Raw genomic sequence first — 16,446 nt, 5'->3', positions numbered from 1 at the left:
TAGGATGGGTTTCAACACAGACAAGTGCAAGGTGATGCACCACGGGAGGATCAAGCGGCACCATACCTACAGGTTAGGGAACTCCCCTCTTGTCAGCACGGAGGCAGAAAAGGATCTGGGGATCATCATTGACTCCAAGATGAACATGGGCCGGCAGTGTGGAGAGGCAGTTAGGAAGGCCAACCGCACCTTGTCATGCATCCACAGATGCATCTCGAGCAGGTCCAAAGAGGTGATCCTCCCCCTCTATGCGGCACTGGTCAGGCCGCAGCTGGAGTACTGCGTCCAGTTCTGGGCACCACACTTCAAGAGGGATGTCGACAGCATGGAGAGGGTCCAGAGGAGGGCCACTCGCATGATCGGGGGACAGCAGGGCAGGCCCTATGAGGAGAGGCTACGGGATCTGAACCTGTTCAGCTTCCAAAAGAGAAGGCTGAGCGGGGATCTTGTGGCCTGTTATAAACTAGTCAGGGGGGATCAGCAGGCATTGGGGGAGTCACTGTTCCCCCGAGCACTGCCAGGAGTGACCAGGAATAACGGTCACAAGCTGGCAGAGGGTAGGTTTAGGTTAGATATCAGGAAGCGCTACTTCACGGTCAGGGCGGCTAGGGTCTGGAACCAACTTCCAAGAGAAGTGGTGCTGGCTCCTACTCTGGGGGTGTTTAAGAGGTGGTTAGATGCACATCTTGCTGGGGTCGTTTGGCCCCAGTATTCTTTCCTGCCATGGCAGGGGGTCGGACTAGATGATCTGCTCAGGTCCCTTCCGACCCTAGAAACTATGAAACTAAGGTCCTTGTGTGGCCACAGTTGAGAAAAAGGGAGTCAAGGGGCATGCAGACTAGGATGACAATGGCTGGTGCTAGGCCAGCTGAGGAGGAGGGAGTAAGGAAAGGGGTCTGAGAGTGAGCTGGGGGCCAGAGATGGAGGACTCAGAGGGGAGATGGAGTCAGAGCCAGGGGGCCCGGTGGTTAGCAGCCCAGGAAGGAAGTCCAGAGCAGGACAAGTAAAATTAAAAAAGCCTGAAGACCAGTCCTGGGTAAGACCTGAAACTGCACCCTACTGGAGCTAGTTAGCATGGTAAGGCTGCTGCCTGTGGTGGGGCAGCCTCCATGAAATGCCACACATGGGCCACTCCAGGGGAAAGGCAAGGATAGGGCACCAGAAAGCCTCATCTCCCACTGCCTTGTGGATTATGGAGGGGGAAGGCTAGGAGAGCACACCTTGACAGAAAAGCACTTGGCCAGGAAGACCAGGACCACTGAGGCCCAATGAGGGGCCAGAGAAGACCGGGACCACATGGGTCCAGTGGCCCAGCAAGGGGCCTGAGGCCTAGAGTGTAGCCCACATGGTGGGATCAGAGAGGTCCAGAGGCCCAGCAAGGAGCTGAGACTAAAGAGCAGGTCTGGACAGGTCTGAGGGCCTGGAGAGCAGCCGGGAAATTGGAGAACTAAAAGGGTCTAGGACAAGGGACTGAAAGGGGATGGCATCCCAAAGAGGGGTCAGGAGAGAGACCGAGGGGTCTGGCAGCCTGCGTGGGGCTGAGAGGGAGACTGAGGGGTCTGGCAGCCCAGAAAGGGGTGGTGTGAAATAACCAAGAGCTCTGAAGGCTTGGAGTGGGGCTGAGAGAGGCTAAGGGGTGGAAAGTCCAGTGAGGGGTTGTATCAGCAAGTGGTAGAACATCTGTAGGGATGCCATCTGTGAGGCATGGGGCATGGTGTAGGAGAGGTATGGAGCCATGCAATTGGCCCATCAGGCCAGGACCACAATCTGAGTGGTCACTGTAATAAGATCAGGGTAGTCTCCCACAGTCTGTATATCAACTAACATCAAGGTGTGGTGGGCAAAAGCTGGGCAGACTTCCCATAGAGCAGCGTATACCAAAAAAAAATTTAAAAAAAATTGAGGGTACCCCGTGATTGACAACCTGGTGCAGGGAGAGGAGTTGGCTAGATGAATTTCTTGTGAGTATCACAAAGGGGAATGGCAGTGAACTGAGAAAAAGAGGGAGAGTAGATGAAATGTCAGGAGAATCATAGAATCATAGAGTCAATGAGTCGGAAGGGACCTAGACAGATCATCGAGTCCAACCCCCTGCCATGGGCAGGAAGGAGCACTGGGGGTGGCAGGGGTCATAAGACCCCAGCCAGGTGCCTATCCAGTCTCCTCTTGAAGATTTCCAAGGAAGGTGAGAGCACCACCTCTCTGGGAAGCCTATTCCAGGCTCTGGCCACCCTTACAGTGAAGTAGTCCTTCCTAATATCTAACCTAAACCTATCTTCCCTCAGCTTATGGCCATTGTTCCTGGTGACTCCAAGGAGGGCCCTGGTGAACAGACTTTCCCCGAGTCCCTGCTGGTGGCCCCTGGTAAAGTTGTAGGCAGCCACAAGATCCCCCCTCAGTCTCCTCTTGCGGAGACTGAAGCGATTCAGGTCCCTCAGCCTCTCCTCATAGGGCTGGCCATGGAGGCCCTCAATCATACAAGTGGCCTCCTCTGGACCCTCTCCAGGTTCTCCACATCCTTCTTGAAGTGCAGCGGCCAGAACTGGACACAGTACTCCAGCTGTGGCCTGACCAGCGCCGCATAGAGGGGGAGCAAGACCTCTCTGGACCTGTTAGTGATGCCCGTGTTGATGTATGACAGGGTGCGGTTGGCTCTGCCTATTGCTTCGTTGCATTGGCAACTCACATTCATCCTGGAGTCAATCCTGACTCCAAGATCCCTCTCTGCCTCTGTGCTACTGAGAGGGTCAGCCCCTAACCTATAACCATAATGCTGGTTCCCTCTCCCCAGGTGCAGCACCCTGCACTTGTCCTTGTTGAACCGCATCCTGTTCAGATCCGCCCACTTCTCTAACCTATCCAGGTCTGCCTGGATGCGGTCTCTGCCTGCTGGTATAGTCACTTGACCCCATAGCTTGGTGTCATCAGCGAACTTGAACAGGGTGCTCTCCACACCCTCATCCAGGTCGCTAATGAAGATGTTGAACAGCACTGGCCCAAGGACTGAGACCTGGGGGACTCCGCTGCCCACACCCTCCCAGGTCGACATCGACCCGTCCACCACCACCCTCTGGGTGCATCCCTGGAGCCAGTTTGCCACCCATGTGACTGTGCATTTATCAATGCCGCAGTTCCTCAGCTTGCCCACCAGAATTGGGTGGGCGCTGTGTCAAAGGCCTTCCTATTAGTGAGTTGTCAGGTTCCATCAAGGGGGTGGAGTGGAAGCAGGAGCCTAATTTAGCAAAAATATAAAAATAGACTTGAATGAGAATACAGAAGGGGAAAAGACAGCCCAGTGGAGCTGAGGTCTCCTGGAGAGGCAGTCCATGGAGAGTGCAAGTACAGGAGACATGGCCTGCCTTGAAGAGCTCTCTGTATCTTGTTATGGACATCTCTTGGGATGGCGCCTGATGCATGTGCCCAGAGGGGAATAAAGGACAGTACACTACTACGGCTCCATTTCAATTATCATCTGTTGACAGGATTTTGGTGTTTCCTTGGATAGGCAGGAAGCAATAGATTGAGTCATACTCCAGTCCAACTCTTCCCAGCCTTCAGAGCAAGGTTTTCTCCGAGCGGGTGAAGCCTCAGCCATGGCCTTTGTGGTTGCTTTGCTCATTTCCTTTTGTTTCCTCACCTGGGGGCTGTTACAGGAAGTGACTTAAATTGCCTTTTCCTATGTCCTGTCCTTTCAATTTTGTTTAAACTCATTCTTGGTTGGGAAGGATGCTGAGCCCCAGCGCCACTCTTCACCCACTCAAGAACATGCAACCCCAGTTCACTTCATCCTGCCCAGGCAACAGATCCTGCACAGGAGACCTGTGCTTGAAGGAACTCCGGTGCCCCAGGAAGGGACAGAACCTTCTTCCCACTGCATCTTTCTCTCTCTGTATTGTTGTCTCTTCTTTCTGGCTTTTCCCTGCCTCATGGCAGAGATCAGGCCTGGATGCGCCTTGCCTGCTGAATGTCACACATGCAAGTACTTTGCAGCACATTATGCTCATGTTCTTTGCTAATTAGATTTTGTTCCTTGTTGTTGTTTCGCTGCTAATGAAATGTGAAGACTTGGAAACAGATTTTTGAGGTTGTGAATGTGCCAGATATTTAAATCACAGAGATTCAAGATCAGGCCTATTCAAAGAGGACTGGGGGTCTGCAGAGGTAGAAGTAAAGGTCACACAGAGGAGATCCCACTATGCCTTCCACATCATCATATCATCTAATCTTGTTTTCAGGCCATCTCCCCTAGGGCCTATCCAGTACAGTAAAGGGGCCAAGTTACAGAGTGGCAAGTTGTGGTTGAGGGACAAGTTAAGACTCAATAGCTACCATTAGGTATTCCCACCTATTTCTGCTGTAGTCAAGGCTGTGCCAAATCAGGGCATGCTTCCACCCAACCCTTAAGCCTCCTTGCCAAACCTGCTGGCAAGTCATGTCTGTACTGGGACATTGCCACTCCCTTGGCAACTGTTTCTGGTGTGCTAAGCCAAGCAGACAGGCAAAGCAAAATGAGGATGATAAGGGAGCTGCCTTGGTAGAGAGACGTTTCAATAGCAGTACAAGGAACTTGCTCAAACTTGAAGCAAAATGGTTTTCCTCACCCACCCCCAGGCTAAGTATCACTCTTGTGTGCCAATTCTCTTTCAGTTAGATCAAAACTCAGGATCCACCTGCTGGAGGGCTGGAGTGAAGAGAGGAGATGGGTACAAGCTCTGCTCTTTGGGAGGTGTATATTATGCTGACAGCCCCTGCAGTTTCTACTGAGGGGACAAATGTATTAAGAACATTCTTGCGTCAAGTGCTGCTTACTCTGTTTCCCCTGCTTCTGGCTGTCTCATACTTTGCTGGCAATAAAAGGTTTCCATGGACAAGTACATGCAAGATCCCTAGGTACTGATCTAGAGGAATCCCAGAGCTTGCCTGGTATGTGGGGCCTGGTTGTCATGGGGTTTAGGAAAGCCTTTTGTTCTGCCCTTGTACATTCTGCTGTGACAATGACGGGTCTGTACACCCCTGAAAAAGAATAGGGTTTGATTATCTGTCTGCTATAGGCTTTCCAGTAGTGCCACAGAGCTAAGGTCGGATGGCAGTATGTGGATAGGGGTGGGAATTTGCAAGGAAAGCTAGCCTGAGACCTAGGGAAAATGTATGCAAAGAGAGGAGCTCATGGACTCCCCAGCTCAGTCAGTGGCTAGGTTTCCTGTTTCTAGTTGCTTTGATTGTGCCTGGCTTCTATTTGAAAATCCCCCTGCTATGCAGCTTTGAGTGAAAGTCTTTACTGCTGCTTGAAGGGGCATTTGTAGGGCATAAAATAAAGGGCAGGTTGCCATGAAGCCCAAGTGTGCGTGCTGTCTGTGTCCTTGTTGGACGAGGTTCTTGGAGTAGGTGGGCATGAAGCCAGTGTGTTTGTACCAAAGTTCCCAGCAATCCTCTTTCCTTTCGGTTGGCACCATCGGACTTGAAGTTTCAAAGCTGTCTCCAGGCAAGTGGTGTTTTCTTTCCATTGTAAACATGTGCAAATTCCTCTCTTTAGCATAAAAATGCACGGGCTCCAAATTCTTTCCTGCTCAGGGTCACATATCCCTGGGCCAGTGGCGCCCCTCTGCCTCTAGAAGTTTTGTTCTTTCCTTTTGTGGTTAGGGGACATTCTTCCTCTGCTCATCTTTTTATAGCCTTCTCCCTGGGCTGTCACTTCCTAGCTCTGAGCTCTCCTAACGCTAGCTGATTAAAACCTTCCGTTCCTTCAAGTGCTCCTGCTGTTACTCCAAATGCGCCAGAACTTGTGGTGGTGACTGAGACTGCATCTGTTCTGCAAGAGCCATTTGGCTGATGTGGGAGTGCAGGAGTCACAGCTATAGCCAGGGATCTTCCTGAGCAGAAGGGATTAGAGACAGTGCTGAATAAGGCAGCACTGGGATAAGGCTGGGGAATCAGAAAGGGTTTCTGCTGTTTGTCTTGTCATGTTGCTGCTTGTGTTTATGCCTTAGCAAGCTGGTTTAGAACCTTGCAGTCTCCTTGAAGTGTCTGCCTGGCAGGGAGAGTTCATGAATGTGCCTGTAGCAAACAAACCAGAGGAAGTGTCATCTTCATCCCTCATCACCGTCACACGAAACAGCCTTGTAAACACTAATCTCTGCTATTTCCAGGGGTTCCACCACCCATCTCAGGCACAGATGTCTCTATGTTATGAGCAGTTCCTAATATTGTGATTCCCAATGTGAACACCTGTTTTTGTCCATCTGGCTCTAATAGCGCACCTGCCCCAGTAATTTTCAGTCTGGTGTCAGTGGGGTCTTTTTCACTGCAAGTTAGTAGTCAAAGGGGCTTAGCACAAATGCTGGCATTGGAAAAAACCCTTTCTCAACAAAAATCATGTCTTGGGGAATCTTCTGAGAATATCTAAGAGCATCTGACTTTACTTGGGTGTCAGAAGCTGCCCAGATGTTCAGTGGGAATGAGGCTGTCTTTTGTTTGCTGCAGGGTCTTACAATTATTTGGCTTCTCTGGAATAATTAAATTAACAATCTCTGTTCTGCAGCAAGGGGCCAAAGACTGACTCACCTCCCCCTCCCCACCAGAAGCCAAACAGTAGAGACCACTTTGGGCTGCCAGACATTGTCTGTATACAAATTGCAGGGCCAGTAATGGCAGCATCTTTGTCTCATTAGGGATGTGCAGTACAGAGCAGGGTTTCTGGCTGTGGGGGCTGCCTGGTGACCGCTCAAGTGCCTGCCATTGTTTGCAAGGATTAATGGAACGGACACTATTAACATGCTTGGCCCTGACAAAGCTCCCCCCCCAGCAGGGATAGTAAATCTCAAGCAGTCCTTAAAGCAAGACCTTTCTAATAACCAATGATGTGTAAACATTGTTTAGTCCACAGCAAGGGCCCCCCCTCCCCCCATCTGCTGGAATTTACATTGCTGGGGCAATTTTTAAAGTTGTCAAGGGGAGCTGGATATCCCAGTCCCATTAATTTTTCAACCCTCATGGTCTTTATTTTCTGATCTCCTGCTCTTGTAAATGGAGCAGTCAGGAAATCCATCTTAAAGGCAGTGGCACCAGGGAGAAGGTAGAGCAGAAGGAATTTGCATATAGACTGCAAGGCAGTCTGGTAGCTTTGCTCACCTCAGACTAGAGTCACGAGAGAAAGAATAACCCTAAGTCTGCCTGTCTTCTTCAAGTTCTAATGCCTGTAACCTACCAGGCACAGTGACTTCCTCCCTCCTCCACTTGGTTTCTCTGGGGCTTTCTTCCATAGTTGTACATGAGCAAACCCAGATCTCAAGCAGAACTTTCTGGCCATGTGGTTTTTTCCAGTTTCTGGAGCTGAAGTACAATGAACCAGAAGGGAATTTTCTGAGATTCAGCATCTGGAGAGACTCAGAAATGAGGAAGTATATGCGACTCCAGGACACTTAGACATTTTCTGCTGTGCAGGCTTGGTGAGCAAATGAAGTGAGCTTTGAGTCACCAGAACAAGTTATCAACCACTTGGAATATTGCTTGGTCCCTACCCAGGCAGGCACTTGACAGACTGGGCTGCATATGAAGTATCCTGTGAAGCTGCAAAGGGCTCATCCTCAGCACATTGCACTTGTAGAATGAAGCTCTATTGTACCATGCTCACCCCTAGCATCTCATATGACCCCATCCCCTCTGCTTAGCTTTGACTTCCTATGGTCCCCAACCTCAGCTTATTCTTCACTACCACTTGCTCACTATTTACCTCTTTGCTTAGCTTTGGAATCTTTCAAGAAGTGACCTCTGCCTGGCTCCGAGCGCAGCTTTGGGAATTGGGCTGCTTGCCCAATGTAAAGGCAAGAGTGTTTCGCAAAGATGAGGAGCAAGGAGGCAATTTGGCAGGAGAGCAGAAGAGGTAGGGCTGCTGGGACAGAAAGCGACCTCCACATTACTCCATGTTACAAGATCTGTTGACAGTCTCTGCCAGTCTTTGGGGTGACAACTCTAGATAGTCAGGGAAGAGCAGGGTGATCTCCCTTCTGAGAGAGGCTGTTAAATTTCTGAAACATGTTTTTACTTAGGGCTGCAGAGTTAAATAAATACATGAATCCAGTTTACAGTAGTGTAAGAATGATGAAGGATTAGGTCTCAGGGAATGTACCAAGCTAGGTTAGTCCCTAGTTCTGAATGGATTCATCGTACAAACTTGGACAAGGTTTTTAACTACTTTGTAGCTTATTTTCCCATCTTTAAAATGGAAACAATACTTCCTTCCTGTCCTACCTATATTTGTCCTCTCTTCCTAGAATGCGAGCACTCTGGGGGACAGACACTTTCTCTCTGCATATGTTTTCACTGCAATGTTAACTCATGGCACAGCTCATGTGCTGTCCCCAACTCTCCTGTCTGTCCACACCCCACTCCCATCTCATTCATGAGGAGTGAGTGGTGCTTTCCATGTGGGATAGCGTATCTGGCTGGAAGAATATATTAGAGCAGTAGTTCTCAACCTTTTAGACTCAAGGTACCCCCTGGAAAATACCAGTTCTTTGCTTTCACTCATGTTTTGAGGATGGAAAAATACTGGAGCAATTTGTCTGTTGCAAAGACCTTGACCACAGCTGGTTAGAATGTTTTTGACCCTGGACTCCTATTTGAAATCTCTAGGTTTATCTTGTCAATCATGTGTAGGTGCTTGCACACCTAACAGTGCTAATATAACATGGTACTCTTAAGAGGATCTCACAAAACCCAAGGGTTTTATGGTATACCTGGCTGAGAATTGCTGGGTTAAGAGAGCCTGGGTTCCACTTTCGCTCTAAGTTGTAACCTGTCCACTTTGTGGTTAGAGGCAGATTACATTACTCAAGTGCTGTCACCATAATTCCACCTCAGTGCCAGGAAGGCTAGACAGATTCTCCCATAATTCACAGGGAGAGAACAGTAGGGAACTTCAGCTTATTGTACTACAAAGGATTGTGGGATATGCCACCAGAAGTTCTAATGGCATACATGTATAAGTGTGGGGCTAGTGAGGTCCTTTCTAGTCCTGTGTTCTCAATCTGGATGCTCATGTTGAGGAGCCAGTCTCCTGTGTTAGCTCTCTAGCCAGGATTTATATCGGGGTGGCCAACTCACAGCATCCATGCCACAGATGGCATGGGCAGATTCTGTGTGGCACATTAGCCCTGGGCACTCAATAACAGGAGGTGCTGACATGGAGACAGGCATGTGCTTCCAGCTGTGTGGAAGAGCTGGACAGAGGAGGTGTCAGGTCTCCCTGGTGAGAGCCAGGTTAACCCTTCCCTGCCCCTGCAGCCGCCACTGAATTTAGGACTTTGGATCCTTGTTCACCAAGTCTCCATATAAGATTGCAGCAGTTGCAAGGACAGGGAAGAGTTAACCTGGCTTTTGCAGAAGTGTCCTGTCCCTGAGCCCTGGTCTGTTCTGGCACCCCAGGGTGGCAAACTCTGTCAGGTTTGCCTCTGGGGCTAGGGACAGACATTACACATAAACCAGTTTAAGTGATCAGAAACTGGTTTAAACCTATAACAGAACAGCTGTTCAGTGCACGTAAACCAGTTTGAAAATGGCTGAAACTAATTTGAGATAAACCTGGTTGAATGTAGTATCAGACTTAACTGATTTGTGTCAAACTAGTTTATGTGATGTCTGTCCCAGGCCCCTTGCTGCCAGACACCCCCAGCATGCTCTCTGGGCTGGGCTGAGCTGTGTTGGGCAGGGCTCCCTGCTCCACAGCAGAGCTGGCCCCTCCCCTCTGCTCCCTGCCTGCAGCTCCACAGAGACTGTAGGTTGCTCCCCCTGCCCTCCCCCTTTACCACTCCCTGCTAAGCAGGAATTTCCCCCTTCCCTCTGCCTTGCAGAGAGGTGTCTGTGTATTAGCTATCAGACCACATGCTGGCTATGGTCTGTCCTGAGTCAACAGGAAGAATCAACAGACGGAATAAACAGGTAGCTGGAAATGTCCCTCTGTCGTTTTCTTATTGGGATTATAAACACTGTTATCAATTCCCTGCTGGTCTAATCGGAGCATCCTGCTAGGGCCTGGCCACGCCTCCCTCAGCTTAGTACTGTGGAAGGGAAGGGAGGACTGCTGTAGCCCCCCCCTGCCTTCTAGTCTGAGCCACTGCAGGCATGTGCCTGCATGTCTGGGATGTTTGTGTAGTTACAAACTAATTTAGCCTAGCCAGGTTAGATTAACCTGCAAAGATTGAATCAACTCAGGCTCAGGCTTTGTCTGTCTCTAGCCCAGGAGTAGGATCAGAATGGCACTTAAGGGAAGGGCCCCCGGGTTTAACTTGTGCTCATACCTGCCAAAAAGTATAGTCATCATTGATTTATATTCTGGAAGTGGTGAACACAACAGGGGCTTGATCTCTGAGGAAACCTCTGGCTACTGCTGTTCTGTCACTGCCATTACTTTCATTAATACTATTGCTGTGTTTGCCAAGTCTCACACTTTTATTGTAAGTCCTGAGACATTTGAAGCTCCAGCTCCTGGAGCCAAGTGATTACATGAGAAGCTTCGCTTTCATTTACAAAGAGTAACCTTCTAGAGAAAGTTGTAGAGAAAAGCTTGAAAGCACAACCTGAGTATAACCAGGGGACTCAGAAACCAAGAGGCAGAGAGAAAGAATCCAGTATTTTTTTTCTTAACCTTGAGATTTTTTGAAGTCCATCTTACTGGTTTTTGGGGGCCTGACTCATGATTTTCATACACTTGGAATTGGCAGCACTGCTCTTGGATGATTCCTGTGTTGCGTATCTAGACTGAGGGAAAACCACTTTGTTTTAAGAGTGCTTTCAAGTTCTTTTCTAAGCCTGCAGGGGAAGCTTGGGAGGGAATAGATCCAAGAGCTGGAAAATTCCAGCTAGGGCAGGTCTTCCGCCAGTCTGCCTGAAGAGAATGGGATCCCACTCTACTCCTTCCCCTCTTTGATTTCAGCAACCCAGGGACCCCTGTAAAACCAGCTCCCTGATTGTTGGGCTCCTATGAAAGTGGCTTAGTCTAGAGCTGATCTGATCATCACTGTTTGTGGCGAGACCATTGGAAGTGCTGGGATCCTTGTGCTGGGGTCTTGGCTTCGGCAAACTACTGCAGTGTTTCAGCACGGTGTTTGAAATGGCAGGCTTCATGCCAAGGCTAGGTGAAAAAGATGGAGGTCCTTGTGTGTTTGCTGGGAGCAGAGCCAGCTTTAGGCTGGGGCAAATGATAGTCATGTGGGGCCCTGCATATTGAAACAGAGTTTGACAATCCTTCTCTTAAGCTCTGGGGTAATGCAGCATGTGAACATTTTGTACATGTAATTAATTGGGTAAAATATATTTGCATGCTGAAGTAGTGTTTAGTATTGTGTGGTATTTCTTTCTGGCAGTAATATTTCAGCAGGCTGTCAACTGTCCACTGTTAAGGGTGCCCCATGTTTTACTTTGTCCTTGACCCTGCAGTTTGTGTGGCTGGCCTTGGTTGTGAGCCAGGGACATGGATTTTAAGTCCCATTTTAATATTTCTAAATGATGTTGTGTCCCCCCCCCCGATTTCTGGTTTTTACTGGGACTGGTAATTCCTGCCTGACAGGGGCCCTGTCTTTGCTGTGGGATCTGTACAGGGCATTGATTCACTTTGAGTGGTGTAATTTAAAGTCTTGGCTTTAACCTCTGAAGCCCTAAGTGGTTTGGGGCCTGCGTGTCTCTGAGATCTATGCCTCTCTGCACCATAACACTTGTGACAGGTCATTTTCATTAAGGGGAGTGGAGGGGGTGCTTTTTTTCACATGGCTTTAGAGCCTCAGCAAGTCTTTTTCCTTTGAGTTTTGGAGAGAGGTGTATGTGGAAATGGCACGGTCAGAGCTGTGAATGCCTTCATTGTCTGTGTGCCTTGAGTGGTGCATAGACACTCAGATCCAGCAGTGATTGGTGTTGAATGGGAGCCCTTGAAGAGGAAGAGGAGGGTTTGTTAAATAAGAGGCTAACTCGGAACATGGCTGGAACCTCAGCCTGCATTAGCTTCCAGAGGACCTGCGCTGTCTGATCGTGATGAGGCAGAAGCGCTCCTTGCTTATTTCAGCTCCTCCAAAAAAGGTCCCAGCTGGTTGAGCCTCGGGTCAAGGCAGAGGTTGCTTCTTGCATTTTCCAAACAGGTTCCCTGAGCTCCAAGATCCAAATCTCTGGAGGGGCTTCTCTAAGTCAGGGCTTCTTTATGTTGAAGGGAGCACCACACATTTGGTGCCCCTCTAACAGTCGACCCTGCTTGCTCTGTTTCCCGATGAAAAGCAACCAGCCGGGGCCTGCCAAAGCAATTTCTTGGCTGTTACTAACTGGATTTAGAAGCCCAATTTGATGCCTGTTAGCTTGGGACGTGTCAGGGCCTGGCATGTAGCTAATGGCACTTTCCTTCCAGAACTCGGGCTGAAGCTGATGTGCTGTAATTAGGAACACACACGGGCCCTGAGAGTGATTTTGGCATGAAGTTAATGAACTGTAAGTCCCTGTAAGTGGTGAGGAATTTGAGCATGGTGACTTCAGAGTGAGCTGGCAGAGGGAGCGCTGGAATGTTCCAGAGAGGACAGGACAGCTCTGGGGGATCGGGGCAAGGGGAGCTATAACGATATAACAATGAAATATAGCAATAAAATTAGACAGTAAAATGAAACCAAATAAAACAGTTCCCCAGGGGCTGCTCAGGCACATTGTTGTCAGCCTCATCCTTCTCTCCTGCCCCTCCTTATGCCATCACTGCCTCCTATTGTTCTCAGCTTAACTGAGACCCTGTTTCTGCAATGAGTTCCACATGGGGATCAGGGTTTTGGACACATTTTTGGGCAGGCCTCTGGCCCCATTTCTGCTTTGACTTATATCAATGTAATTTGGGAGCAGTTGAGCTGAGGTCAGAGCGTGAATCTCTCTCTGTATTGTGACTGACCTGTGCTAGTGATGCTCAGTTATATAGTATGGAGTTTTTACCTCCAGGGCATTGGTTCCAAACCAGCCCAGGCCAAGAGGTGCATGAACAGTGTCAGGCTAATCCTCTTCCAGACCCTGTCCTTTGCAGCTGAAGGAAAAAGGAGGGTGGAGATTGCCTAAAACTGGGCATACTGCATTATTCCACTCCTCAACTGCACGGAAGGGTCACCAGGGGTAGCACAGAGCCTGTTAGCTGTTGCGCCATGTATGTCTGTTCACTCTAATCCATGTCTCCTCAGCTGTCTGTGACCCTCCCTGCCAGAACAAGGGATCCTGTAATCGGCCCCAGGTCTGTATCTGCCGCTCAGGCTTTCGGGGATCCAGATGTGAAGAAATTGCTCCTGAACAAGAATACCATCCTCCCAGCTTTGGAACCGCTCACCAGCCTCCAACAGGCTCTCTTCTGAGGAGTAGCAGCACAGAGGCAGAAGTTTTGCCAAGAAGGGCCCATCCATCCATCCCACAACAACCACATACTGGGTAAGTGACCCTGGTAGCCAACAGGAAATCAGTCTCCTTTACAAATGTAGATAGACTCAGAGGCTGGGCCGTACCCAGCTTCCACTCCAGGCCCCAAAGTGTCACTCCCCAAGATCTCTTCAGTGCTTCATGTGTGAGATGTGTGCTTTGCTTCTCCAGAGAGGAAATGTAGGATGCTAACAGAAGTGATTTTACAGCCATACCCTGATAGAAGTGCATGGCTGCAGAGCACTTTAAAAGTGCCCGATCACATGACAAATTAACCCTCATTTAATGAGGGCTGAGACGAAGGGGCTGCAAAGCAGAGCATCTTCATTAACTTTGGTTTGTCTCTGCGTGCAAGCAGGTCTGCGCTGCATCAGCCCAGCCCTGCCGCCCAGTGCTGTCTTCAGGATGGGAGAGGAAGAAGGCAGAGGAACAGAGGAGGGAGCTCTGGTCTGGGGTTTGCCCAGCCTGCACTGGAGAAGGGCAGGGCAGGTAGATTGGAGCCCCCCCACCCCTGAGGGAGCTCCAAGTTGGGGGCTCCAATCCACCTGGCCCTCCAGTGCAGGCTGGGCAGACCCCAGACTGGATCTCCCTCCCTTCTCCCACTCCCATCCTGAGCTGGGAGGGGCATGGTGTGGGGCTAGGGGAGAGAGGCTACAGACACCAATGCCCCAAACAGTGAATGTCTGTTGGGTTGGAGGTGGGGTGGGGGTGGTCGCTGTAACTCATGGTGCTTTCTGTGAAGCACCACAAGTTACAGTAGAGAGTTGCACATCTGTCAGTGCCTCTAGTTTCCATTCCAAGTCACAGTTTCCTCCTTGTGGCTGTGACAGCAGGGGAGAACTGGTGCTGGGATGTGTGCCCCATATGCCTTCTAAGAGATGATTGGATTTGTCCCCAGTGCTGTGTCCTGGTGTGAATAAATGGGACTTGGGGTGAGGTAGTGATAAGTGCTGAAGGAAGAACCTCACATAGCAGCAACATTTCCCCTTTGTCCAGGGAAGAAGCAGCATTAATGGTCTTAGCAAAGACAACTGCATAGTGTTTTAAATAAAGCGGCACACAAAACTATTTCATGATAGGACTATTTCTAGGCAAACCTCACAAGTAGGTTTGGAAGTGTCCAATTATACAGGTAAGAGGAAAGCTAGTTGCTTGATTGAGAATATAGCCAGGTGTTTCTTAGGTTCATCTGATATCCTAGGAGCCAAAGAGCTGGTGCAGTTGTTACACACCTTTGTCGTATACTGTTGTATTTGGCATGACTTCTATATATAGATAAGTCTGTGGGTATCTGACACAGGACTGTTTATTTTAGGCAGATACATACCTGCTGTGAATTGGGACTGTATATAAAAGAGACTGTTCCTCTTTTAGTGAGTATAATATAGTACAGGGGCAGGCAATTATTTTGGCTGGAGGACTGCTTAATAAGTTTTGGTGAACTGTCCAGGGCTGCAAGAGTAGCCCCACCCCTTGACAGGTGCCCTGCCCCCAGTCACAATCTTGGGAATGAAAATCCCGCCCCCTAATCCCTGACCTTTGCCACCAGAAGTCCCTCCCCTTGCTCCCAGAAGAACTCCTTTTGGGAAGGGAGTTTTCCATCTTGGAACTGGAAAAAAAATTACAGATTTCCCTCACTTTATGTGGGTTCTGCATGTGTGAATTCACTCTTATGTGATGACCCTTTTTATACCAAAAATTCATTATATGCGAGGTAAATTATAATTATATGCCCTGCAACAGCCCAGAGCTGGGATGCCCTGCTGTGTCTTTCTGCCACCACCAACCGCCTGCAGCCCCAGCCTTGCCCCATGCCCATTCCAAATTCACCCCAGCATGAGCGGATCAGTGAGAACCCAGCTCACAGCCCCAGTCCTAGCCCACTCCGCACTACCTGTCCATGGCATGTCCTGCCTTCCCCTGGGCACACAGCGGGGCTGGGGTAATTCCACAGCTGGCTGCTGCTGCTGCTGGCTTCAGCCCTGCAGTACCAGTGTGTGCACAGCCTTGACCCAGCCCACCCTGTGCCTGCTCCAGTCTCACCTGCACTGAGAAGCAGCCAGGCAGAAACTGTTGCTCAGCATGGGAAAAAAAACAGCCCCTTCCCCTTGCTGCTGTTGGGCCATTCCTGCTGCAGCTGCCTGGAGCCCGTGCTAGTCTGCTCTGTGTCTCTGTTGCTGTCACCGCCACCTCTGGGTTGCGCAGCAGGGCAGCAGTGGCAGCAAAGAGCAGCCTGGCTCAGGCTCCAGCAGGATGGACCTGGCAGCAGCAAGGAGAAGGGGCTGCTTTTCCACCGTGCTGAACAACAGTTTCTTCCCAGCTGCTGCCGCTGCCACAGCGAGCCTGGGCAGGCGAGTCTGGAGAAGGTGTGGGGTGGGCTAGAGCAGGGCTGTGTGTACAGGTCCCCACCAGTACTATGGGACTGGGGCCAGCAGCCTCAGCAGCCAGAAGGAGTCACCACTGCCTGGGCTGCCTAGAAAGCCAGTCTAGCCACAGAGCTGCGTCAGCCCCTCTGTGTGCCCAGGGGGCAGCAGGATGCGCCACAGCTGGACAGTGCCTGGGCCAGGCGGCACCAAGGGCCCTGCTGTGGGCTGAAGAAAGACCCTCTATGAGTCGGATATGGCCCACGGGCTGTATTTTGCCTACCTATGATATAGTATGACTGCAGTTCCTTGTCTGTTTCTCACATATTAAAAATAGCTCATTGGCTACAGCCCAGCTTCCTCAAAGCAGCTTTAAGATGGGCTAAGCCAGGGGTTGGCAACGTTTTTGGTCAGAGTGCCAAAAACACCTGTTACCTCACTTTGTAAGATGTTGGTGTTCCAGGGGTGGATGGCAGGGGAGCTGTAAGGGGCCCAGTCCTTGTTGTGGCAGTGCAGCCCTGGCTTTTTCCCCACCAACCTCCCTGAGGCACTTGTGCCAAGCAAAATGCTTTCACGTGCCACACTCTAGCACCCGTGCTGGGGGCTTCCTACCCCTGGGCTGAGCCAAGCAGAAATCTGTTCCCTACCTTGGGCTTAAAGTCATGCT

General features: G+C 50.1%; 1 protein-coding gene across 8 annotated transcripts in view; it reads left to right on the top strand.

The window, feature by feature from the left end:
* The window catches only part of LTBP2 (latent transforming growth factor beta binding protein 2), a 175,048-nt gene that overhangs the window by 62,744 nt on the left and 95,858 nt on the right, over positions 1 to 16,446 (top strand). For all 8 annotated transcript variants that reach the window (XM_090033682.1, XM_090033679.1, XM_090033681.1 and 5 more), the window contains one exon: positions 13,188 to 13,428. In XM_090033682.1, the coding sequence (XP_089889808.1) occupies positions 13,188 to 13,428 (241 nt within the window). The remainder of the gene's footprint in view (positions 1 to 13,187; positions 13,429 to 16,446) is intronic.

The sequence above is a fragment of the Crocodylus siamensis genome, chromosome 2 (assembly GCF_052110815.1).
Source record: "Crocodylus siamensis isolate JL-2025a chromosome 2, ASM5211081v1, whole genome shotgun sequence".
NCBI lineage: Eukaryota > Metazoa > Chordata > Crocodylia > Crocodylidae > Crocodylus > Crocodylus siamensis.
The sequence above is the reverse complement of the archived record's forward strand: the minus strand, read 5'-3'. Positions and strand labels throughout refer to the sequence as shown.